The sequence below is a fragment of the Crocodylus siamensis genome, chromosome 2, assembly GCF_052110815.1.
Source record: "Crocodylus siamensis isolate JL-2025a chromosome 2, ASM5211081v1, whole genome shotgun sequence".
NCBI lineage: Eukaryota > Metazoa > Chordata > Crocodylia > Crocodylidae > Crocodylus > Crocodylus siamensis.
This window is the reverse complement of record NC_143396.1, coordinates 276982039-276995957: the sequence shown is the minus strand read 5'-3', so window position 1 is coordinate 276995957 and position 13919 is coordinate 276982039. Positions and strand designations below refer to the sequence as shown.

Here is a 13919-nt window from a genome sequence, read left to right as displayed (position 1 = left end):
AAAGTGTCCAAAGCAACTAAACACACCTAATCTGTAGGAAAATAGAACATGTAACTACACTGATTTGAAAAGCTACTAAGCAGCAGCTCTGCAGAAAAGGAACTGGGGGTTACAGTAGACCGGGGCAGGCAAATTTTTTGGGCAGAGGGCCAATTACTGAGTTTTAGCAAGCCATCGAGGGCTGCATGACAGGCAGCCCAGGGCAGATAAATATTAATTTTCTAAATTTTTTTTTTAATTTTCCTGATGTCCCTTCCAATCTTAATTTTCTGTGATTCTGTTATGAAAGGTCACCTTGAGGGACCATGTCAACAATACAAAAGATTAATGTTAGTCTAAAGTCAGGCAGGAGGCAGGGCAGATATACGCCATATTAACTAAGATACACACACACACGCTTCACAAGTGCACACTGTAAATTGTAGGGGTGTACTAATAGAGATTTGTGGGGCCAATACCGATAGCCGATTTTTAAGGAGCATATCTGTCAATACTGATCCAATTTCCAATACCAGCCCAGCATCTTGAAGAACAGTGTCCAGCTGGTAAGTCTGTTGAGGGGGAGGGAGAAGGGAAAGGGCGTGGAGGAGCATGGGGCAGATCACGGCCCCTGCAGTGAGGGAGGCACTGGGGCTGGGGGTGCTGTCCAGCCTCGGTGGGGCAGGGCGCAGGACAGAGCCACAAGCAGCTTGTTGGGGGGGAGGGTACAAGGAGGGTGGGGGCAGCTCCCGCTGCACTGCAGCTGCGCGCATGCACAGGTATTTATCTGCCAAATTATCAGCCACATTAGGCAAATTTCTGATGCAGACAATTTTCTTTATATCAGTACGAATCCGATATCAGATCAACGTGTTGGTGCACCTCTAATAAGTTGCATAGCTACTGCACCACTGCAGAAGATTAAGTGTGTCGTATGTCAAACCACGAGTATTTGAGCCAAAACCTCCACTAGCTTCCTCCAAATATTGTGCATTTGTATGAACAGCTTGTAGTTCTGGGAATATTTTCTGTTTTCATTATGTTTAGCAAGATAATAACTAATAGCTAAACCACCAAAAATGAATAGAGCAGTGGGGTCCTCCATCATGGTGCTTTAGAATCACTGGGGGCAGTGAGATCCTTTTAAGAGTGCCATGGGATAATAAGTAAATTCTTGAAATGGGGAGCTGCAAAATTCAGAAAAAGTTATGGACGGGTGGCTTGACTCAAAAAAGGTTAAGAACAACTGCAACTAGGAAATTTCCTCCCGTTGAAGGAACTTCCACAGGCAAGAGAATTCTAATCTACTTGTCTAAGCTATAAAAATGACATCCGCTCGTCACCCAGTGACAGTGGACACTAAGTTACAGATTCCATAAGGAAAGAGTATAACTACTTTCCCTATGAAGTCACATGGCAAATTCCAAACTCCAACAAATGCAAAACCTTCAGTTTCCATCTCTATCCCAATGATTATTTACCACCTGAATGGCTGGATCTGGGGCTGGAGTACTTAGACAAAAAGCAGAGCCAATTAAAAAGCTACCTCCAAAAAGGAGTATACCTCCTCTGCTTGGGCCTATAGGGGGGCTGTCAGGAAAGCTAAGGCAGACATAGAGCTAGGACTAGCGTCCAAGATCAAAGATAATGAAAAGTCCTTTTTCAAATACATAGGCAGGATGAAGAAGGCACCGGGTAACGTGGGGCCCCTGCAAGGTACGCTGGGCAAACTGGCGGTTGCACCAGAGGAGAAAGCGGACCTCTTTAACCAATTCTTCACCTCCGTTTTCTTGTGCAGGGACCGGGACTTCCCCACTGGGATGCCAGATGGACTCGAGGCGAATGCCTCCAGCCTCAGGTTGGGGAGGACCGGGTTATAGAGCTTCTGGAGGGGCTGGAATGCTGGAGGACTGCAACTTGGGCAGTTCATCTGTGGGGAGCAGGCACACATTAACAGAACATTAATTGGGTAACAGATCAGAAATGAACCTTCCCTGGTGTGGCTTAACTTTAAGCCACCTAATGTTTGCTTCAAACTAGCTTCAGGTACTAATGTGTGGACAATCTAGGGGTTAAGAGCTCCAAGAGCTGCCTAAAATTAACATGCAACAAGGCCCTTATTTGGAAATGTGTTCTGTGTGTGAAAATACCGTAAACATACAATTCTCATGCTCACTGTTTTTTCTTTGAATACTACCCAACTATGAGAATTCTGCATCTGTTTATATGATGGTGGTAGTAATGACGAAATATCTGAAATACGCTGAACTGGTTCATGCTACAAGTCTCACCAGTATTCTGCTGCTTTGTTCCAGAATATTAGTAGATACCTTCTAGTCACAACACTATTCAGTCTGTTTAGCTCCTTTCAGCTAATACTACACATAGCTGGGAGCACAGAACTGATCACAGGAGGTGGACAGCAACACAGGAAGCAGCAACTTCCTGATTAACTAAACTCTAACAGCATTACAGGGGCAAAAAGCAAGAAAAGGGATAGGAGAAAACAGCTACCAGAGAAATAACAATAGAGCACCTGTTATGATATTTTATGGGTTTGTTGTTTATCTTCATTGTAGTAATTAAATATGCTGTTGTAGTAAGTGACAACTGAGAGATAACAACAATATCCTTAGGAATATAAACACCAAGGGAAGGCAAGAACATTTTTTAAAAAACAATAGGAGAAACGGGATTTTATTAAGACGACTAATTTAAAGGCCAATCCTGTAAAATTACAGTACATCTTCTACTGCTTTCATTGCAAAATTTCTCCCTAATTTATATAAGATATTAGGGAGTAAAGAATAACATTAAAAGGTATTTTCATAATGACTATAAATACGTAACGAGTACACAATTCCTATAATGCATCATTGGATAATTGGGTTTTCTAAAGTTAAGTAAGTATTTTGGCAGCAGTTTTATGAAGCAGAGCCAGCTCAAGCCTTCCTACTTTAGTCACTGAAAGACATAAAAGAACAAGGAGTACAGAGTAACTCTATAAGAAAGGCCCCTCTACAGTAACTTGTTTGGAAGTTAACTGTAGCACAGTATAGTTTGAGGCTGAGCTGTCATGACAACCTAGTCACCGCTATACTGCTTTTACAAGAAATACTGGGAAAGAGGTTCAATCCAATTTCCCTCTAACAACACTCAGAAGAGAGACATTCACACACACTTTCCAAAATAGAGTACAGTAGAGTGGAATGTAGCAACCCAGAACAAAAGAAACAATCCACATTACCCATTTCTATTCTGGCAACAATAAAACCATCAGAAGAGAGAGGGAGAGAGAGAGAGAGAGAAATCTTTTTACACAAATGAGTATTTTAAATTCTAAATAAAAGATACATCATCACCATAAAATGCATTACATCGCATGTACGTACACATACACACGCAATTCTTCACTTGTTAATAACAGTCCATCTTTAAACAAGACAGAAAAAATACAGAACCATCAATACATACACAGACATTACAGTTAATATTTTTGTTTAGTTTTAAATATTAGAATTAGAAAAGGGGAAGGGCATTTTTTCACCTGGGCCACGGAGATGCTGTTCTTTATCAACTGCAACCAATTCTTGCTCCTCCAGTTGTCTGTATTTTTCAACATATTCAGCCCCCACACTCTCCTTGGCATGTACCCTGAAGGGGGAAAAAAACAGCAATTCAGCAAACACTTTCTAGAGTCAAGGAAAGGGTGAACAAATCCTTGGGGATATCAAAATTATTCAGTTACTTCAGGGTCTCCACATCAAGCCCTGGCAGGATCTGCCCCAGAGCCTAAACACCAGACATCAACACCGTCCCTGCCCTTTGAAGCTACCTACAGAATAGGACTATGTTTTTTTAATGCCTTTACGTGCTGGATTTCAGATAAATTTACCTTTCAACAAAACAGGGAAAGGGAATCACACATGCTCAGTATTTATTTTCACTAAGAAATTAGAAAGATTTCTTATGGGCAAAAGCAAAATAATTCTATTTAAAAAAAATGTTTTTTTTCTTTAGAAGCAGGAGGGCAAAATAATGAGCAAATCTGACCAGATTTTAAAAATGCATGCTTTGTCCTTGAGACAAAAGAGGTTGAAACAGGAAAAAAAAAAAAAAAGAATAAAATTACTTAGCAGTAGGAACAGCAGATCAATGCCTCGGCTAGAAACCCACAATAGTGTAGTGTGTCTAATATAGATCTATACTCAAAGCATTCTGTCAATTCCTGAAGTATCTCTTTCTACACAACAAAGGGCAACCAGCAAGAACACAATCTCACGAGGTTCAACAAGGACAAGTACAAAGTCCAGCACTTAGGACAGAACAATCCCATGCACCAGTACAGGCCGGGGGCTGACTGGCTGGGCAGCAGCTCTGCAGAAAAGGACCTGGGGGTTGCAGTGGACAATGAGCTGAATATGAGGCAACAGTGTGCCCTTGTTGCAAAGAAAACTAATGGCACACTGAGCTACGTTGGAGAGTGTCCAGCAGGTCAAGGGAAGCGATTATTCAGCACTGGTGAGGCCACATCTGGAGTACTACAGCCAGCCTGGGGCCCCCCACTACAGAAAAGATGTAGACAAACTGGAGAGAGTACAGCGGTGGGTAACAAAATGGTTCGGGGGCTGGGGCACATGCCTTATGAGAAGAAGCTGAGGGAACTGGGCATATTGAGTCTGGAGAAGAGAAGACTGAGAGGGGATTTAATATCAGCCTTCAACTACCTGAAGGGTGGTTCCAAAGAGGATGGAGCAGGACTGTTCTCAGTGGTGGCGGATAACAGAACAAGGAGCGACAGTCTCAAGTTGCAGCAAGGGAAGTTTAGGTTAGATATTAGGAAGAATTTTCTCACTAGGAGGGTAGTAAAACACTGGAACAGGTTACCCAGAGAGACTGTGGAATCTCCATACTCGGAGGTTTTTAAGACCCAGCTAGACAAAGCTTTGGCTGGATGATCTAGTTGGGGATGGTCCTACTTTGAGCAGGAGGTTGGACCTAAATGACCTCCTGAGGTCCTTTCTAACCCTAATTTTCTATGATTCTACAAGCTGCCATATGGGCTTGCTCAGAGACAAAAGCAGTATTCAGAGTACTGAATACAGATAGAATTTAAATGTTTGAATAATTAAAAGAAGCCAATTTGCACTATTCTTAGAGTGTTGCATCACAATCTAATTGGTATGAAGTGTTTGTGATTAATGTCCTTCCTAATAACAGCTGAAGGACTACAAAATAATTCTAGCATGTCAACTCATCACAGTGCAATCACCCCTGCCCACTTCCACAGTGTACTATTTCAATTTTCCCTTTCTCTTCCTCCAAAAGACAACATAAACCCATGAAATTATACAGCGGTGGCAGTATGATGCTACTTCATATGCTTGGCTGGTTTCTAAACACAGTTCATTTCTAAACTCTGTCCTTATCAGTTCAAACAATAGCCCCAAGAAAACAAAACCATAAAACACCCTGTTGCAATTAGATAATGTTACTCATCTCTGACCTAAGCTGTTTAGGGGACCCAGAAAACCCCCCCCACAACATTTAGCAATACAGATTTTATACTTTTCTCTCTCTTATGCTGAACTTATGTAACAAGATCTTGCTGCACTTAAGTGCCTCAGCCTGCACCACAGCTAGGGCGGTACCTGAACTGCCACAACTGGAGACGAACACTGAATTATTAGATTGGGTGGTTACTTCCTCCTAGTGAAGAGTGGCAAAACATCCATGGCGACACTGGATAAGCTGCTTCTGACTCTGGCAGATGCAACACTAAACTGTTCTAACAGAGAAGGAGTAACTCTTACTCCTCAAAAGTGCACAAGGCAAACCCATAACTGTGGGAGCACACCGATGAAACAGATTAGCAGAGTTAAACCAGTATAACCACAAATGAAAACACAGGTTTAAAGTTCCAACAGTTCAACTTCTGGTTCAAGTGAAACAAAGTAGAAATATATAAAAGTTGTAGCACTTTAAAATGACAGAGCTTTACAGATGTTTAAATATACCTACTTATGTGTCTGTGCTCGTTGATAAAGACAACCATGAAGTTGGCTTGCAGGTTAACACCTCCCATGTACAGGCAGAGGCATGGGCAACAGATGCCTCCTGAGTCTGGGGGGGCACCAGATTGATGATGGGGGGGGGGGTCCTCAGCAACCAATCACCGACCAGGGGAGGGGAAGAGAGGAGTCAGGGGTCTCTCAACAGCCGATTACTGAGCCAGCAGCAAAACTGAAAGTGCACTTCCACTGGCACTTCCAGATTCACAGCTGGCACTTCCAGGGGTTACACAGCCAATCTCAGGGGTGCACACGCAACCGCATGCACCCCCCAAGCGTCGCCAATGGGCAAAGGTGTAGCAAGCTCCTGAGGTGTAGCAACAACAACCAGGGTAGACTGCCAACCCATGGAGGGACAGGAGGAGTGCCTTTAACTGTATGACCACATGGTTGCCTCCCTGCACCCTTGCTTCTTCATTTAGGGCAGAATGGACCAGCTCTGTTGACAGATATGGGGTTTTCAGCAAAGGAGATGTCAGACTGCAAGAATCCTGCCTCATTTGCTTAAATAGGAAAATATATAGTGAATAGTTAGGAAGGCCAAAGCACAATTGGAGTTGCAGCTAGCAAGGGAACTGAAGGGTTTCTACATGTATGTTGGTATCAAGAGGAGGATCAGGGAAAGCTAGGTCCTTTACTGAATGGGGGAAGCAACCTTGAGACATAGGATGCAGAAAAGGCTGAAGCACTCAATGCCTTTTTCACCTCGGTCTTCACAGGCAAGGTCAGCTCCCAGACTACTGCACTGGGTAGCACAGTTTGGGGAGGAGGTGGGCAGCCAACAGTGGCAAAAGAACAGGTTAGGGCTTATTTGGCCGGGGGTCCAAAACAAGTGGTCATTCGTCAGGGACATGATCCTTGGAGCACAAAGGTAGTCCATTCCAGGCTGCAGGAAAGGTAGGAAAAGGGCTGGGAGACCCCCATTGGCTCAGAGGGAAAGTCATGGACCTCCTGGAATTGAAGAGGAACTTATAAGAGATGGAAGTTGGGAAATACCACAAAGAAAAACAACACAGCAATAGCCTTCACCTGTAGGGAGAAGATGAGAAAAGCAAAGGTGAAAACCAAATTCATACTGGCAACAAGAACAATAAAAAGTCCTTCTTCTGATACATAGGAAGTCAGAGAAAAAAAAATACGGGAAACATTGGACCCCGATGAACAAAATGGGACAGCTGTCAACTGACACCCAGGAGAAATCCAAACTCCTAAACGATTACTTCACGTCAGTATTCCACCAGTTCAAGGGTGCTACCCTGCTTGACAGGATACAGGATGATCAAGGTGGGGGTGATCATCCACCAATAGTTGGCAAAGATCTCGTGAGGAAACATCTAGAGAGGCTGGACATCTACAGGTCAACAGGCCCGGATAAACTGCACCCAAGAGTGCTAAAAGAATTGGCCAACATCATTGCACAACCCATGGCAAAACTATTTGAGAATCTGTGTTGCTCGGCAGAGGCTCTGGAAGACTGGAAGAGGGCCAATGTGGTGCCTACCTACAAGAAGGGAAGGAAGAAGGATCCAGAGAATGACAGATCAATCAGTTTGACCTCAATCCCTGGAGAAATCCTGGAAAAAATATCAAAGAATCCATTAGCAATAGGCTAACAGAAGGCAATATTCCAATCGACAGTCAACATTAGGCCTGCATGACTAGGGAAGCATTCAATTTGGATTCGGCCAATTTAGAGGACAGTGATTCGATTCAGAGATTTGAATCACTGTTCCCATCTGATTTGGCCAAATCAGAATCAGAGATTCAATACTGATTCAGAGATTTGGATTGGCCAGGAAGAGGCAGGCACACCTGGGTGGCTGCAGGTTCTCCCACGGCTCCTCCAGCTGTGCCTGCCTCTCCCCGAGTGGGGGGAGCCATGGGAGAAACCCCCACGGCTGCCTGTGTGCGCCAGGCGGGGGGGGAGGGGAAGGGGGCGATCTCTGCTGCCCCCCACTGCCCCACGGGACTCTGCCATGAGCCCTCAGAGCCCCTGATTACCGCTGACAGAGCCAGTAAATGCAGGGCTTTAAAAAAAAAAAAAGTGTCAGGAGAAACCCCCATGGCTGCCCTGCCCAGACCCATCCGCCACCCAGTCCAGCCAGCATGGGGGGGGGTACTCAACCCAGGCATGGCTCGCTCCGGGCGACAGCATAGCCCCCTCTCCCAGCACTGCCATGCCCACATCAGTGCTGGGAGCAGGGACTCTCTCCCACTGTGGCTTGCCAACTGCTGCAGGGGGGAGGCGCTGCTGCCACTTGCCAGCCAATGGCTGGGGGGCAGGGGGCGTGTGGGATGCAGGCACAGTAGTGCTCGGAGCAGGGGCTATGCCCTGTTGCCGCTTCCCAGCCAGCATGGACTGAGGGGGGCACAGAATACAGATGCAGCAGCACTGAGACCCGGGGCTATGCCCTGATGCCGCTTGTCCCCTTCCGCCTGAAGCAAGCTGCACCAACATCCTGCCTCCCCCGCCGCCTGCTCCCAGTGCTGCTACACCTGCATCCCGCACCCTCCTCCCCGTGTGTGTGTGTCTCTCTCTCTCCTGCCACCCCAGCTGGGCATCTTGTCCCAGTCTCAGCCCCAGCCCCACTCCCCCCCTCTCCCATACCCCTTCCCTCCCCCAACTCCAACAGATTTACCAGCTGGAGGCAGCTGTCTCAGCTCCCTGTTTAGTCTATGGCCAAATCTCTGAAGCAGCTGAATCTTTTCTGAATCAATTTGGATAATTCAAATCAATTCGGAGCTTTTAAATTGGTCTGCTGATTTAATTCAGTCTCAGAGATTTGGTCCCCAAATAGGGCCAAATGTCCTCCTAATTGAATCAGCTACCTAAGCCTCACACAGCCCTAGCCAACATGCTTCGTTACAGGCAGGTCATGCTTGACCAACCTCATTTTCTTCTATAATCAGGTAACATGCCACCTGGATAAGGGAGATGAGGTTGCCATAATATATCTGGACTTCAAAAAAGCCTTTGATCTGGTCTCCCACGACTTGCTCCTGGTAAAATTGGAGAACTGCAGTCTCAATAACCCTATGGTCCGGTGTCTAGGCAACTGGCTCTGAGATAGGACCCAGTTCCATCTATTATTACTCTCCAAGTCAACATGGTGCTTGGTGAACACTAGTATCCCTTAGGGTTAGTTACTCAGACCAGTACTTTTTAACATATTCATTAATGATTTCTACTCGGATGGACTGGCAAAGTTCGCAGATGACACCAAATTATGGGGGACTGCGGTCAGGGTTGAGATTAGACTGGGGATACAGGCTGACCTGCACAGGCTCACAAGTGGGCGGACCAAAACCTGATGATGTTCAACACCGGGAAGTGCAAGATGCTTCACCTGGAGATAAACAACCCACAACATACTTGCAGGCTCGGAAATGCTACACTTACTAGCATCACAACTAAAAGAGACCAGGGGGTCTTAACAGACAGTTTAATGTGATACTGCAGCTGGCAAAGCAAAACACTGGTATGCATCTAACGACGCATCTCAAACAAAACTAGATGTCTTCCTCCCACTTTATTCTGCCTTGGTGAAGCCGCAAGTAGAGTACTGTGTCCGGTTACGGGGTGGCAGCCACATGGTGGTGGTTGCAGCTACCGGTAACCACCCCCTCTCCTTCCCTCCCCGCCGGCTGTTGTTGGGTGGTCAATGGCGGGGGTGGCTCTTGCCCTTGGCTCTAAGGAGCAAATGGGGGGGGGTGTCAAGGCCAGTGCTGCTAGCCTCATCCCCTGGCTCCATGCTCTCTTATGTGGGGCTCCAGTCCCTGCCATCCCCCTCTCCCTCCAAGAAGCAGCGCTCTGCCGTCTGTCCCGTCTGTCCAGAGCACTCTGACTGGCTGCCGAGACAGCCAATCAGAGCGCAAATAAAGCGTTATGGACAGAGACAGACAAAGGCTTTTATAATATTAGAATTAGAACCAGTTACCTTCCTCCCTGACTTTACTGCCTGCTACACTGTCTTTTACTGGAGGCAGCCTGTAATGTTGCCCTGTCTTCAAGAACCACAGTTACTATAGTGTAAAGGCACTGATTCTTCAGTCACTGAGGCGGAATGCTTTATTTAAAAACAAAAAAATTATTTTGCCTACTTCTAAATATGAGTCATCACAGTACTATTTTAGTGGGCTTTATTTCTTCTTTTCTTCAATTAAGAATTTATCAGTGTCAGTCTCCTTCAGATAGTTAAGATCTGAAGAGCAGGAATAACTAGAGTACGAGACACTTGAGCAGTCTTCTCGTATTTTTACGAACAGAAGATCTTATTTTTAAATAATGGCAGAGTTTTAAATCTAGCTCAGTAAGTTTTTCAAAAGGACACTCTACTGAGTGAAGAACATAAACCCCTATCCTTAGAGTTCATCTTTTACATTTAACGGGTGAACAACCCAAACTCAGAATCCTAACAATATTCCCACTAGGGCTTTTTCTACTGTAATGTTTCCAGCCTCGGTTCTTGACTTGGAATGTAAATATAAACCCAAAAGGTGCATTTCTAAAAATGTTTTATGTGGCTTATAGAAATTGAATAGTAAGGCTTTTTATTGGCAGTACATTATTTCTTTCAAGTTAGCCTATTCTTCTGCTTAAGACGATGCTATCGAAGTCCTGAATGCCAACTGGCAGTAAAAGGAAAGCCATTTTTAGTGAGACCTTCAGCAAACCCCAGTTGAAGGTTATTCACTGTTACAGCAAATATTCAGTTATATAAAGTGTCACATTATTTTAGTTTCAGAAAAGAGGCTGAGACAGTCCACCATATGTAATTCTACCAAAACTGCACAGGTAAAATACTGCTATAACTGTCCTATCTGCATTTTTGCTTCCTGTGATTTTTGCGAGGTTTGTGGGAATAAAGGGGAAGTTTTTGTATGGAATAGAACATGCACAATTAAGAGTGATCTCCAAAGCGAGTGACACTAGTTTTAAGTAAAATTCCTACTGATGTGCTGACTGAGGTAGTGGTGCAGTGAATGAAATATTAAAGTAAAAAAATAAAAGATATTCAAGTGAGGCTTAAAAAAAAAACAAACCCAAAAACACTACCTAGAATGCTTAGGTTGTGATTATTTGACAATTTGATTCAGGTTCTCAATGTTAACCAACTTAAGGTACATCTTGGTCATCTTAAAATTGAAATCTAGTCTCAACATTTCCCACTGTAAGAGGAAATCTGTTTCTCACTTCTCCCAGAACAAAACCACAAGGTCCCTTCCAGCCCTAAAATTCTGAGTCTGTGTAAATGAAAGATGTTTTCCTCCCCAGGATTCTTATTATCAACTCAAATACACTCTCTCTTTACAGGCTCAAGTTCTTGCTAAGTTAATCAGAGTTCTTTTTCATTATAGGTAAATTTGTGTTTAATACTTTTAAAAACACTAGTACATGTAATGCACACTGAAATACAGTTGAAGTTAACATGCGTGTTAAATCAGATGCTTTGCTTTATTTGGCTCTGCTGCATTAATACAGGATGGCTGAGCTTTGTCTTTTTTCTAAGCTGGGAAACCATGCTGTATTTGATATTTCAAATCCTGTTCAAATGTAAAATTTACTGAATACTTTGCCTGTGCTGTATTGGCCTCATTGACTTATTTGAGGTCATTTTATAGCTGCAAGAAAAGGAAGACCTTTGTCTGGCTCACTGTATTTCAAGCGAGGCACCCTCAGTGTATTGGGAACATTTACACTTGAATGTGCCAACAATTTCTGGTGTTAAACTGTGTTTCCCTTCCAGTAATTCCCCTAAAGTGACAGTTTAGTTTAATTAAATGTTAATTTTTAAAAATATTTATATGTATATTGTTTTATGTTTACTTGTTCATAAAAATTCAGATAATATGTACATTCAAACAGATGCTCATGTGTTTATTTATAACAGTCTATACAAAAAAACCACTCAGATCAATTTGAACAAAATATGACAGTAATTAAACTTTACAGAAAAGGATAAATAAGGGAAAGTATCCCACCCTCACTAATACTGACTCTTAAGCAGTGGTTCTGTCCACAGATCAGGATAGAGCATTCTGAAGCCCAGGGGCCAGGGTAGGATGCTCTGCCACCAAGTTCCTTTTTATATACAACAGAAAGCAGAGCTTGAAAGCAGGGATGTAGATACCAATTTTAAAAAAAAACCTTGTTAAAATTACAACAGTGTGGATGGGGCAGAGGGGTAGGGCACACTGGGGTTGAGCCACAAGCCTGGGGGAACTGCCCCGTGCCTCCACCTTGCCCCTGCCAGGCCCTGCAGCTGCTCCAGGTCTGGCCAAGGGATGAGCACGGGCACCACCAGCAGCAGAAGACATCACATCCAAGAGGAAGCTGAGTTGCTTTCCTTGTGGACAGCAGAGTTCAGGGGGGGAGAGGAAAGGGGGGACTAGTACCTAACTACTAGGCTCCACAGACCCTGCTGCAAGCAGCCCGGGCTCCAAGGTGGGTGGCAGGTACCTGCTTGGAGCCCAAGCTGCTCGTGGCAGGCACAGGGGAAGCTGCAAGCAGCTGCACTGGGGTCTACAGAGCCTAGATACAGGTACTAGTCCCCCCCACCCCACCCCCTTCCTCCTCACTCCTCCCCTCCTTCACACCTATTCTGCTGCCTTCTGGTTCCTGCTGGGACACCACAAGGCCTCCCTTTGCCCCCTTTCCCTGCTGCGCCCCACTCCATGCTAACAATAAACAGTAAGCTATAACCAGACATCACTGGCCTTATCCGTTAACAATTAATTGTTTAACAGTTCACATCCCTACTTGAAAGTATACACCCACTTCTGAGGAGCATGCTTTATTTTTTTTTTTTCTTACTTTCTTTAGCCTTATTGCTTGCATTTATATTCTGGCAATCTTTTCTCCGCAGAACAGTAGCACCCTTGTGTTTTAAACCAGACACTTGGAATTTGGCAGACATAACTTTTATGTCACACAGGTGTTTCTCTCTTCCTCATGAATATCTGCTCAAATGTGAGCAAGTTTTAAGCCTCTGAAAAACTGCACTGCAATGATGTAGAGTAGACGTCTTTAGTTCAGTTTCCCAAGATTCCCCAAGTGAGCTCACACCACTCCCTCCCAGCTCTTACAGATGGCCAGATTGTCCACATGCACGATTCCCACAAAACAGCTGAGCATGCTCCATGCTTTCTAGGAGACTGCTGTTCTGGGTTTGGCTGGGTTCAAACACTAAGAGCAGGGAGTCTGCCTGTCCCATGTTCTCCTTGATAGCTCATGCCTGAAAGAGTAAGGGGGCAGTTTGACTGGGACCAAGATGAGAAGTTTTAGGAACCAGAAGTGTTAGTTTTAGGAACAGACAAGATAAGGACATGTTAGAGACAACAAGGCAAAAGAGGTTGTGTTTGGGGAAGGAGCAAGAGTCACGCTCCCTTCCATTCCCTATGCAGCTAAGGGACCGCCTACCCCCTTAAGCCAAATCATGATCCTTAATATCAGCTGACACCACCCTCCTGCATGTGCCATAAAGCTTGCTTGGCCAAAAACCCATGGAAGGTCATGCTCTTCCTCAGCTCTGAAATTCCCTCCCTCTTGAGGTCTGCCACAGCTGGAGCTTGGACATCTTCTGGGAGTACTGTGACCCATTCCTATTTGGACAGCTGTTTAGCAAGCAATGCACAAACCTCAAGAGGGAAGGAATTCAGAGCTGAGGAGAAACATGACCTCCCACAGGTTTTCTGCCAAGCAAGCTTTATGGCAATTGCACGAGGTACTCTCAGTTGCTTTTATAAATTATTTTGTTCTCTGAGCCTTTCCTGGGAAGTCTACAAGTCTAATAAATACATCAAGAAAATAAATCTACCTGTTGTCAGGAAATACCTGTGAAACCCACTATCAAAGAGCACATGTCATTC

General features: G+C 44.6%; 1 protein-coding gene across 1 annotated transcript in view; it reads right to left on the bottom strand.

The window, feature by feature from the left end:
- Positions 1-13919, bottom strand: part of TDRD9 (tudor domain containing 9) — a 141588-nt gene that overhangs the window by 109944 nt on the left and 17725 nt on the right. The window contains exon 2 of the mRNA XM_090034129.1: positions 3527-3633. Within this exon, the coding sequence (XP_089890255.1) occupies positions 3527-3633 (107 nt within the window). The remainder of the gene's footprint in view (positions 1-3526; positions 3634-13919) is intronic.